The sequence below is a fragment of the Manis pentadactyla genome, chromosome X (genome assembly GCF_030020395.1).
Source record: "Manis pentadactyla isolate mManPen7 chromosome X, mManPen7.hap1, whole genome shotgun sequence".
Classification (NCBI taxonomy): Eukaryota; Metazoa; Chordata; class Mammalia; order Pholidota; family Manidae; genus Manis; species Manis pentadactyla.
The window spans coordinates 145,244,797-145,257,164 of NC_080038.1; the positions used below are offsets into that span (position 1 = coordinate 145,244,797).

General features: G+C 56.2%; 2 protein-coding genes across 2 annotated transcripts; both read left to right on the forward strand.

Moving 5' to 3' along the window:
* Nucleotides 1-2,274: 2,274 nt before the first annotated feature.
* LOC118913345 (melanoma-associated antigen 10-like) lies at nucleotides 2,275-5,223 on the forward strand. The gene is made up of 4 exons (XM_036887281.2): nucleotides 2,275-2,381; nucleotides 2,987-3,236; nucleotides 4,123-4,248; nucleotides 4,369-5,223. Exons 1-4 carry the CDS (start codon nucleotides 2,275-2,277, stop codon nucleotides 5,221-5,223), a joined length of 1,338 nt encoding a protein of 445 aa, XP_036743176.2.
* Nucleotides 5,224-10,959: 5,736 nt separating this feature from the next.
* LOC118913346 (melanoma-associated antigen 10-like) lies at nucleotides 10,960-11,841 on the forward strand. The gene has a single exon (XM_036887282.2). The coding sequence runs from the start codon at nucleotides 10,960-10,962 to the stop codon at nucleotides 11,839-11,841; it is 882 nt and encodes a 293-aa protein (XP_036743177.2).
* Nucleotides 11,842-12,368: the final 527 nt, after the last annotated feature.

Sequence of the window (12,368 nt, forward strand, 5' to 3'; positions counted from 1 at the left end):
AGGCCCTCGTCATCATGGATTCAAGCAAGTTTCTGTCCAATGTTCTGGAATCAGCTCAGTGACTGTACAGTGATCAAGTGTCACAATTTGAACCTGAACTCTTCTGATGGCCAGGCTAAGGTTTGCTGCAACAGAATGCAGTTCTTGGTCCTCTACTCTAGATTTCCCAGTTTCAGTTACAAATCAGTTTCTTAGAAAACCTCCCTTCAATATCACATGGGGGAGTGAAGGTTAAAAATGTATTAGGGATATTGGGCCCCAGACCCGTTCTCTTTGGAATACCCTGCATACCCTTGGGCGAGACCCCATTCATTTGGGGGTCTCTTCCAGTCCTCTCCTTTCCCAGCCTCTGACAGTGACCCAGCCATTGTCACCCCAGGCCAGGTGCACTGCTCAAAGCTCTCCGCATTAGGAAGATTTTCCCTTCCCACTCTCTTTCAAGACCACCCCCAAGCACATCCAAATCTCAGGGCCACCCTCAAATGTTCCAGGACAGACAGTTTGGGAAGCCAATTCTGCCAAATGGTCAGGGAAAACTAATCACCTTTATGTCAACTCACCCAAACATATAAAAAGATGGGCAGTTGTTCTACTCATTCTCCGAGGCTACCTATTCCAAAACTAGATGTGGACATACCACAAAAAGAATACTTGTGCCAAATTCACTCACACAGCAGCAAATGCCCTAAAATAATTGTATATTCAACAGAGCAGTGAATTCAATGAACAGCCTGTGCCTCTGTGCCTGAGGATTGAAAATATAATTTAACATTAGAAAATACTTTCAATTATAATTCCTTACATTAACAAATTAGAGGGATTTTTTTTTAAGTTTCTGCTCCCGTCCATGGGTAAAGAAAAAGTTTTTAAAGAAATCCAAGACAAGCTCATACTTAAACATTTTAGCAAACTAAGTTTGGAAGAACTTCTATTTCCTAAAATAGACAGTCAACATACTTCAGTGTGAAATGCTAGAAGCGTGCCCATGACAGTCAGGAACTGCACGCAGGTATGCACTCTGCCCTCCACCGGTCACAGCTGCACTGGAGCTCAAAGCCAGAGCGTGGATGGCTGGGAAATCAGATACATGAATATCGAAAATAAAGTGGGGATAATCCGATCATCTGCTTTGAAAATTCAAAGGAATGCACATGGGATGTTCAAGCAAATGAGACTTCAGATAGTGTACAACTATAGTGAAAAACTAATGCCACACAAAATCAGTAACTAATAAGGACGTGTAAAAGAAAGGACCCCATTCACAAGAGCACCAAAATCCAAAAATTACATATGAAGAAGCCTAACAAAAATGTAGAAGATCTACATAACTGTATGTAAAATTGCAAACCATATTATAATGTATACATACGATAAATATCACATATATAATTATATATATACATGTATTTGTTTCTTTGTTTATAAGTATACAGGTAAACTATACAATTCACTAAAAACTCAGGTAAAAACTTCCAAATAAATGGAGAGTATATCATATTCATCAATGAGAACAAGAATATTGTAAACAGACTAATTCTGCTGAAATGATTTACATATTTTTAGTACCTTACCTATAGATGCCAAAATGACAATCAAGCTCAGAGTGCCGACTGACTTCTCCCCAAATCAAACCTGGAGAACTATTGAGGGAAGCAGAGGGGAAAAAGCCACCCAATCTAAATCACAAAACATGAGGTAGCCCAGGGGGAGCCTGAGCACCATAAGCTGGTGCTTGGGTTTGAGGTGAGGTCTTGGGGAGCATCAGGGAAGGTGGAGGGGCTTGGAGGCAGCAGGGATGCAGGGCACAGGGAGGAGGAGAGGAAATATTGTAACCTTTGGCCCCCGCTTCACTGCACAGATGTGAAGCCTTCCCTCAGACCGCACCTGTCAGCCGCCCTGAAGAAACACTGGGGCAGCAGGGAGGACGGCGTTGAGACACATGAATCTGGAGTGTGTGTTACGGCCATCTGAAAGCACCTTTGTGGGTAAACACGGATGTGTCAAGAAGCTATTTTACTGGAATGTAATGAATGGACTAGTCACAGAATAACCAGTGAACTACAGATGTAAGTGTAGGAATTCTTTCAGGAAATTATACATATAATATTCCAGAAGTCACAGTGCCTGTGAAGAGACTCCAAGCGAAGTTATCCTTCTTCCCGGACCCTCCCCATGGCCAGGGGCCCTGCAACTTCCCAGGAAGCCTCTGTCCTGGGGCTGCAGGGCTGCTCTGCCAGGGCTAAGGACAACCCCCCTCGGTGAGGAGTGGGGGCGATGCGCGCCAGGACGCCGGTGGTCACGGAAGCCGGCTCCGATGATGTGCCAGCAGCCCTGAGGCTCCGGGATGGTCGTCTGGCTACAGAGTCGGGCTGGGCACCGACGCAACCCAGCCCACCTCCATGCTAGCCCTCTGCAGCGCCCCTTTCAACCACCTCCCAACCCGCCTCCCCCCACGCATGGAACTTCCCACCCCCCAACACCATCTCCAACGCCCCTTCTCTCCCCTTCCCCCCACCTCCCCCACCCACCGAACTTCCCATTCCCCAGAACCCGCCCCCGCTTCCCACCACCCGACCTCCCGCCCCCAACTTCCCACCCCTCACCTTCCCACACCCCTCCCCCACTCCCCCACCTATCACCACCCCACCCCCACAGTACCTCACTACCACACCTCTCCACCACCAGTTCCACCCCACCTCCCACCACCGCGCCCCCACACTGGCCCCGAACTACCCCATCCACCAACTTCCCAACACCCCGCTCCCACAAACCTTCATCCAGCTGTGGTTTGGGAGCTCCGGGATGCTAAGAACCTATGCACCCTGCCCTGACATCCTTCACCCCGCCCCGCTGCTCCCCCAAACTCCCACCTCCCGCCCCCCAACTCCAGACACCCACCGCCACACATCCCGCCATGCACCCAACATCCGACTCTCCACATTCCCGTTTCTTCACCCCACTGCCCCACCTTCCCCCATCCCACCAGCACACCACGTCCACTAGAGACCTGGGGAGGCAGAGCCCTGGGCCTCGTGAGCCACGGCAGGTGGGAGAAGGCGGGGTTTAAGGGACGCCCAGAGGGAGGAGCTAGGACCCCCAGGATCCTTGTGCGCTCCTCCCGGCAGCCTCCAGGGGGCGCTCCGACCCGGCTTCCGGATGTGACGTCATTAGTCTTCCGCAGAGGAGGCCTGAGGGACGGGACGGACTCGGTGTCTGACGCCGGATTCAGGTCACCCGTAAGGACTCCAGGTAGAACCCCACGGGAGGCCTGAGGGCCCCCACCCAAGAATTCAGGGGGCCCATGCCATCACCCAAGGAGGCCCCGGGAAGGTCCTCAGGCTGGGCCCCGCCAGCCGCATGGCACAGCCATGTCCCCGCCCGCCATTTTGGATTGTGAGAGGGAAGGCCTCGATCTGAGAGGGAATCCCGATGGGCCGAGGGTGGGGACACAGACCCACCCGGGTGAACGGAAGGCCAGGAGGGAGGGGCGAAGGTGCCCCTAGAACCCACCTCGGGCAAAGTCATCTGCCCAGGTCACCCCCGGTTTGGTGACCCGTTGAGACGGCCGCAGATGTCCCCCGGGGGTGTGTCAGGGCAGGGAGGGCCTTGGTCTGAGGGGACGGGCCCCGGTCAACATTCGGAGGATCACAGGCCCTGCCCGCGTTGGGGGTGAGGACCCTGAGGGAGGAGGGGAAGGGGCCCCAGAGGAGCCGCCCCTGCCTGTCACCCTTGACTTCCTCCTCTGGGCCTCAGAGGGACTGGGGACTGGGACTGGGTTAAGGAGCAGGGCCGCCCTTGGGCAGGGGACCACCCCTCCTGTCGGCACTGGGAGCCCAGAGCTGGGATGGCAGTCCTGGCAGCGAGGTGCCCCCTCATGACCTCTTTCAGGGAATCCGGGAACCGGCAGGTGAAGAAGGCCTTGGTGTGAGGCACCTGTCCTGAGGTCGCAGACCCGCAGAGGCCCAGGCCAAGCCAGGAGTCAAGGTGGGGCCCCCAACCTGTGTTCCCAGGGCTCTCCTACCCCAGACAGAGGGTCCCCATCGCCCAGGGCCAGAGCCTCGGGGGTGCAGGCCGCTCCCCAAAGGACCAACTCTTGTCGTCCTTAGGGTTCTGCACTGACAGGCCACCCCTGTAGTCATGCCTCCTCATCCCAGGAAGCGACAGCGCTACATGCTCGAGGAAGGCCTTCCGGCCCTAACGGAGACCCAGGGCCTCGTGGGTGCACAGGACCCTGGGGCGACAGAAGAGGTTGATTCTTCCTCCTCCTCCACGTGCTCCTCCTTCCCCTCCTCCCCCTCTCGCTGTCCTGTTATCTCAACGGGTGAGGAAGAGGTTTCTATGGTTTCACCCACCCCGAGTCCCCTCCAGGGCCCTGAGTGTGCCTGCCCCTCCCCCACTGCCTCTGCCTCCGTGCCATCCACACAATGCGATGGTGGCTCCGGCAGCACAGTGGAGGAGGGTCTGCGCACTTCACAGGTCCCTCCAGAAACCGGATCCGTTACCAGTATCGTGATTAACGACAAGACAGCTCAGCTGGTGGCCTTCCTGCTCCTCAAGTACCTTGCCGGGGACTCAACCACGAGCGCGGAGATGCTGGAGGTGCTGGGCCTGGATCACCAGGACCAGTTCCCTGTGATCTTCAGCTGCGTCTCCGAGTGCTTGCAGCTGGCCTTTGGCATCGACGTGAAGGAAGTGGATCCCAGCGACCACTCCTACATCCTGGTCTCAGCCACAGGCCTCACCTACCGCGGGCAGCTGAGCTATGAGCAGAGCCTGCCCAAAAGCGGCCTCCTGCTGTTTCTCCTGACCATAATCTTCATGGAGGGTGGCTCATTCCCTGAGGGAAGGGTGTGGGAAATGCTGGGTGTCATGGGGATATTTCCCGGGAGGGAGCACTTCATCTTCGGGGACCCCATAGAGCTCATCATTGGGGTCTGGGTGCAGGAGCAGTACCTGGAGTACCAGCAGGTGCCCGACAGCAAACCCGCTCGCTTCCACCTGCTCTGGGGCCGCAGAGCGCACATGGAGACCCACATGGTGAAAGTCGTGGAGTTTATGGCCAAGGTCAAAGATAGCACCGGTAATTCCTGTCTTCCCTGGTATGAGGAAGCTGTGAGAGATCAGGAAGGGCCAGGCCAGGCTAGCATTGCTGCCGCAGATGATGCTGCCGCCGTGGCCGGTGCAAGTTCTAGTGGAACGTCCCCTGGCTTCTGCCCTGAGTGACATCTATGCACCCTGTCCCCTCTGTGTTGTCAAAGGCCAGTCAGTGAACGAAGCGGTGGAGGGCAAGGCTGGGGCAATTTATCTTCTTTTATTTTTGGTATTTTCAGATTTTGGTTGTTTTAGAAAGTTTCCTATCATCAGAATCGAATTGTAGATGGACATTGCTCACACATTTACTGCTGTTTATCTGGTTGATTAGACATAGTTTTGCTATTTTGTAAAACAAGATGCAAAACCTAACATATTCTTTGTAGCTTGTAACTTCCTGTGACATTAGAATAAAAATTTCCTTGGAAATGGGAACAAATGTAGAAGTGAAATACGGAAAATAATTTTAATGGTTAATTTTTTTATTTTCTTATGATTTTTAGTCTATAGTTGTATGAAAAAACATATGTATCTAGATTTTCTTAGCTTGTTCAAGGATGTAGAAGAAATTAAATAGTAATAAATGACATTCCTGCTCCCTGGCTCATTTACTCTCCCAAATTCCCCGAGCCTCTGCTCACTGGAAGGCCCTGTGTTAGCGGTGGGCCACTGGGTAAGCAGGACACCCACCCCCCTGCACGCACCCACCTAAGAGTGATAGTGTAGGAGCTGGTGTCCTGTGAGGAAGGTGGGAGGTGTGCCTTAGGACCACAGAACCTTTAGTAAAGGAAGGGGTGAGCAGGCACGGCTGCAGGGGAGGGTGTGCAGTCCCCATGCCCCGAGCTGGGCCCTCTGCGGCTTCAGGCGCCACCATTCCTCCTGTGGGATCCAGGGCAGTGAGGCTGGGTGGGAGCAGAGCCAGCCTGGAGGATGGCGAGCTTAGGGGTGAGAGGCAAGCCTGAAATGCAACGTTGCTCTGGTTAGTCCCTTTCGGGTCTTGGGCAAACCCGGTGAGGTCTCCTCAGGGACGGCAAGGGGATGCCCTGGGCTCTCGCCCCAGTGCAAATTGAAGGGAGTGCCCGCCACACTAGGTGTCGCATAGCCATCATATGCAAGAATTTGCAGAGGCAAAAGGGTCCCGCCCCTTGAATTGATGCCCAGAAGTCAGTGGTGGGCTGTCTTCTCCAAGGCCTGGGAAGGCAAGTACTGAGTCCCTGGAAACGACACTGTTATCGGTGGCCCTGAGTTCCCTTTAACCCATGGTAAGCAAGGTTAGAGGTCCATGGGGATAAAATGAATCAAAATCGGTGATTTGAAGGAAGAGAAGCTGCCCAAGAGGGAAGACGTGGGAGGCGGACTTCCTTTCTGGGAGCCTGTAGGTTGTTGCTCCAGCTGGGGAAGCGACCCGGCCCTCAAAGTGAGTAAAATATCCTCCGGGAGGAAGGTGGGCAGAGCTGCAATTTGGGGTGAGTGCATGTTCAGTGGCCAGTTGAGCTGCAGCTTCCCCAAGGTGTCATGGGAAGAAATCCTTTCCCGAGGAGCAGGTGTGAGAGGCTGGGGTCCCAAGAAGACGAGAAAGCACCACCGCTAGGTAAAGAGCTGATCTGTGCCGGGGTCCGTGTGTTCAGCTCGGGCACAAGTGTGTGGGCCCACAGCAGTGACTGTCAGGTTAGAGTGTGACCTTGCGTGGAAAGCAGGGCCTGCTGAGCTATTGGAGGTTATTGCACTGGGAAGTGCAATAGGGGCCCTCGGGGGAAGGGGGCGTCCCCCCCTGCTGAGATGCAGACAATGATTTGAATCTTAGCTGTGAGCCTGGACTTGAAGGACCTTCCAGAGAATGTGGGTGGGTGTGTCCTAACAGACGGGCACAGCTGCGTGTGCGGGGCGTCTACTGTGCAATGGTGAATAGCATGGACATCAAGTGCTCATGCACATCCATCTGGACTCTCGCCTGGCCTCACAGGGACACTGCACTGGCAGTCCGCTTAGGAAGGGCCAGGTGATTACTTCTTGCCTCTCCAGTTTGAGCAGAAGCATTGTCACAGCCCTTACTACAAGAAGCACCCCAAGGGCCGTGCATTAATTCTCAGGCCATGAGGCATGGAACACAGGGCCCGCTGGTTCCCCCACACCCGGGTCTGCAGTCATGGCCATTGGACCCTTAGACGTGACATGCTCGGGCAGGGGTGGACGCCTTCAACACAGGAGGCCCTGCACAGGAAGCTGACTGCAAGAACTCCTTCAGGGTCCTGGCCCCTTTGGCTCTCGAGTTACCCGGAGGCACCTGGCTGGAATCAGAGTCCTGCTGCTCTGCAGCCCAGCCTTCCCGTGAACTGTCTATGCCTCCCTTTGCTGACCTGTCAACTGGGCACAGGGACAGGTTGAGGTGCTGATGTGATGTTACACGGGGTGTGCCCATGCCTAACGCCTGGCCCACGCCCACTGGTCTGTAGGCATAGCTACCATTCCCATGGGCCTCAGGCGCACCTTCCTGGGTATGGTGAGGACTCTGAACCAGTGTCTATGTTCTGGTCCCCCATGCCTGGCTGATGCAGGGTCTTTCACGCTGACAATGCCTTGCCCAGACCGGCTCCTCTCATGGGTCAGAGCTGTGCAAACCTGGTGCACGTTGTTCTAGAGCCGAGTTGGGTGACAGTCAGGGTCAGGGACCTGGACACAGAGAATATCCTGGGTGTGGCAGCTTACCCATAGGGAGGCCTCAAGACCTGCCGAAACGTAGATGCAAGCAAGATGTCCTGCAGTAGGTGAATGCATGAACTGTGGGGCATGCAGACCGTGGAAAACGATTCATCGCCATACGGGAATGAGCTACCAAGCCAGGAAGAGGCATGAAGGAACCTTGAATGCATGTGCGTAAGCAGAAGAGCCCTCCTGAGAAGGCTCCTGTGTAGAGGCAAAAGTACGGAGACGGGAAGAGGAATAATGTGGTTGCCCAGGACCATGGGGGGGAGAGGGAACAGGCAGAGCACAGGGGAATTTTCAGTCAGTGATAGTCCTCGCTGTGATACGGTCATGATGGAAGGCGTCTGTATCCATTGGTCCAAAGCCATGCAATTGACAAGGCCAGGCAGAAGCCCTTTGGGTGATCATGACGGTCAGTGTAAGTTCATGGGTGATAACAAATGCACCCCTCTGTGGCTGTGTCGATAATTCTGGAGGGTAGCAGTGGGTGGGGACAGGGATAAACGGGAAACCTCTGTAACTCCCTCTTTATGTATCAGCACACCTAACAGTGCTCTAAAACGTTCATCTTTACAAAAACCGGGCAACATGCACAACATCTTCTGAACCATAAACACACGTGCATATATTATCTACATGTATGTTGTTTATATGCATACATGGACACACATACTAGGTAGAGAATGGAAATGTCTTTCTTGCAGCGATGGAGGGTGACTGAGGGAAAATCGCGGCACTCCACAGGGCCATGATGTGCGGCGAGCCTAAGAACCGAGGACCTGCGCAAACGCCCTGCACCCGCTCAGCCTCATCAGGAAACAGGAAGTCCTTCTCACACAAAGTGCCTCAAGTCTGGCTGGCTGTGAAGACACCCACCCCAAGGGAAGGGGTGCTTCCTCCCGGACCCTCCCCATGGCCAGGGACCCTGCAGCTTCCCAGCTCGCCTCTGTCCTGGGGCTGCAGGGCTGCTCTGCCAGGGCTGAGGAGGAACCCCTTGGTGAGGAGTGGGGGGGGGCCACGCTCGCCAGGACGCCGGTGGTTACGGAAGCCGGCTCCGCCGTGCCGGCAGCCCTGAGGCTCCGGGATGGTCCCCTGGCTACGGAATCATCCATCTGGGCACCAACCCAACCCAGCCCAGCCCACCTCACTACTACCCCTCAACTGCCCCTGATCCCCACCTCCCAATCCACCACCCCCACCTCCCAACCCGCCTCCCCCACCCACGGAAATTCCCATTCCCCAGAACCTGCCCCTGCTTCCCACCACCCGACCTCCCGCACCCCAACTTCCCACCCCTCACCTTCCCGCACCCCTCCCCCACTCCCCCACCTATCACCACCCCTCCCCCACGCCACCTCACTACCACACTTCTCCACCGCCACTTCCACCCCACCTCCCACCACCGCGCCCCCACACTGGCCCCGAACTCCCTGAACCACCAACTTCCGACCCCCAGGTACCCCCACTCGTCACCCCGACTCACAGATCCCCACCATCCCCAAATCCCCATCCCACTCCTCTGCACCCCCACTGCCGACACCCACTCCCACACGTACCCCCGTGCACACATCTGACCCCTCACATCCCCTCTTATTCCCCCCACTGCCCCACCTCCCCCCATCCCACCATCACACCAGGTCCACTCAGGACCTGGGGAGGGAGAGCCCTGGGCCTCGTGAGCCAAGTGGCAGGTGGGAGAAGGCGGGGTTTAAGGGAGGCCCAGGGGGAGGAGCTAGGACCCCCGGGATCCTTGTGCGCTCCTCCCAGCAGCCTCCAGGGGCCGGTCTGACCAGGCCTCCAGATGTGACGTCATTAGTCTTCAGCCCGGGAGGCCTGAGGGACGGGACGGCCTCGGTGTCGGACGCCAGATTCAGGTCACGCACAAGGACTCCAGGTAGAACCGGGGGGAGGCCTGAGGGCCCCCACCCAAGAATCCTGGGGGGCCATGCCGTCGCTCAAAGAGGCCCAGGGAGAGTCCTCAGGCCGGGAACCGCCTCCCACATGCCGCACCCATGTCCCTGCCCGCCATTTTGAATCGTGAGAGGGAAGGCCTCGGTCTGAGGAGGGACCCCAGGTGGGCTGAGGGCGGGGGCACAGACGCACCAGGGGTCAACGGGAGGCCAGGAGGGAGGGCCGAGGGCGCCCCTGCAGCTCACCTCAGGCCCTGCCTTCCATCGCCCTGGGAACTCCTGGGCCTAGTGACCTGTTGGGACGGCCGCAGACGTCACCCAGGAGTGTCTCAGGGCAGGCAGGGCCTTGGTCTGAGGGGACGGGCCCCGGTCAACATTCACAGGATCACAGGCCGTGCCCGCATTGTGGTGAGGACCCTGAGGGAGGAGGGGAAGGGACCCCAGAGGAGCCGCCCCTGCCTGTCAGCCCCAGGAGACCCCGGGGCGGAGTGATTACACGCGGTGTGCCCTGACTTCCTCCTCCGGGCCTCAGAGGGACTGGGGACTGGGACTGGGTTAAGGAGCAGGGCTGCCCTTGGGCAAGGGACCACCCCTCCTGTCGGCACTGGGAGCCCAGAGCTGGGATGGCAGTCCTGGCAGCGAGGTGCCCCCTCATGACCTCTTTCAGGGAATCCGGGAACCGGCAGGTGAAGAAGGCCTTGGTGTGAGGCACCTGTCCTGAGGTCACAGACCCACAGAGGCCCAGGCCAAGCCAGGAGTCAAGGTGGGGTCCCCAACCTGACTGTGTTCCCAGGGCTCTCCTATCCCAGACAGAGGGTCCCCGTCGCCCAGCACCAGAGCCTCGGGGTGCACCTGTAGCAGGGGAGACCCCTGGGAGGCAGGTGCTCACCCCCAAAGAGGAGCCCTGGAAGCAGCCTGTGTATGGGCTGCCAGGGGCCTGTGTCTGTGCCCAGGCCTCTGACGCTCCCTCTCCCCCCAGGCGCCAGGGTCCGCAGCACCCACCTCCTGCTGTTGCTCCTTCCCTCCAGCTGCTCAACAAGTCATGCCTCGTCGTCCCACGAAGCGACGGCGCTACATGCCTGAGGAAGGTCTTCCGACCCTAACAGAGACCCAGGGCCTCGTGGGTGCACAGGACCCTGGGGCGACAGAGGAGGTTGCTTCCTCCTCCTCCTCCATGTCCTCATCCCCCTCCTCCTCTTCCTCCTCCTCTTCTTCTTGCTTTGCTCATATCTCAAGCGGTGAGGAAGAGGTTTCTATGGTTTCACCCACCCCGAGTCCCCTCCAGGGCCCTGAGCGTGCCTGCCCCTCCCCCACTGCCTCTGCCTCCGTGCCATCCACACAATCCGATGGTGGCTCCGGCAGCACAGTGGAGGCGGGTCTGGGCACTTCACAGGTCCCTCCAGAAGCCAGATCCTTTCCCAGTGTCGTGATTAACGCCAAGACAGCTCAGCTGGTGGCCTTCCTGCTCCTCAAGTACCTTGCCGTGGAGTCGACCACGAGGGCAGAGCTGCTGGAGGTGCTGGGCCAAGATCACCAGGACCAGTTCCCTGTGATCTACAGCTGCGTCTCCGAGTGCTTGCAGCTGGTCTTTGGCATCGATGTGAAGGAAGTGGATCCCAGCGACCACTCCTACATCCTGGTCACAGCCCTGGGCCTCACCGGCAGGCAGCTGAGCAATGAGCAGAGCCTGCCCAAGACCGGCCTCCTGGTGCTGCTCCTGATCATGATCTTTATGCGGGGAGGTCGGGTCCCTGCGGAAGACGTGTGGGAAATGCTGGGTGTCATGGGGATATGTCCCGGGAGGGAGCACTTCGTCTTCGGGGACCCCACGGAACTCATTACCAGGGCCTGGGTGCAGGACCAGTACCTAGAGTACCAGCAGGTGCCCAACAGCGATCCCACTCACTTAGAGCTGCTCTGGGGCGCCAGGGCGCACGCAGAGATCGACGTGATGAAAGTCCTGGGCTTTATGGCCAAGGTTAAAGATAGCACTGCTAATGCCTGTCTTCCCTTGTATGAGGAGGCTGTGAGAGATCAGGAAGGGCCAGGCCAGGCTAGCATTGCTGCCGCAGACGATGCTGCCGCCGTGGCCGGTGCAAGTTCTAGTGGAACGTCCCCTGGCTTCTGCCCTGAGTGACGTCTATGCACCCTGTTCCCTCTGTGTTGTCAAAGGGCACTCGGTGACCAAAGCAGTGGAGGGCAAGGCTGGGGCAATTTATCTTCTTTTGTTTGTCATATTTTTAGGTGTTACTGACATAGAAAGCTTAATGGCTCCAGAATCTAATTGCAGAATGACATGGGTCACAGATTTATTGCTGTTCATCTGGTTGATTAGAAATGGTTTTGCTGTTTTGTAAGACAAGTTGGGAAACCTTACATTTTCTTTGTAGCTTGAAAGAAGTTTATATTACATTGGAATAGGAATTTCTGTTGAAATGGGAAATTCAGTAGTGAAATAGAGAAAATATTTATATGGTTAATATTTTAATATTCTCATCATTTTCAGTCTACCATTCTGTATAGTAAAAAGATATGTATCTAGGTTTTTCTTTCCTCATTCAAGAATGTAGAAGAAATTAGATAGTAATAAATGACATTCCTGCTCCCTGGCTCATTTACTCTCCCAAATTCCCCAAGCCTCTGCTCATTGGAAGGACCTGTGTC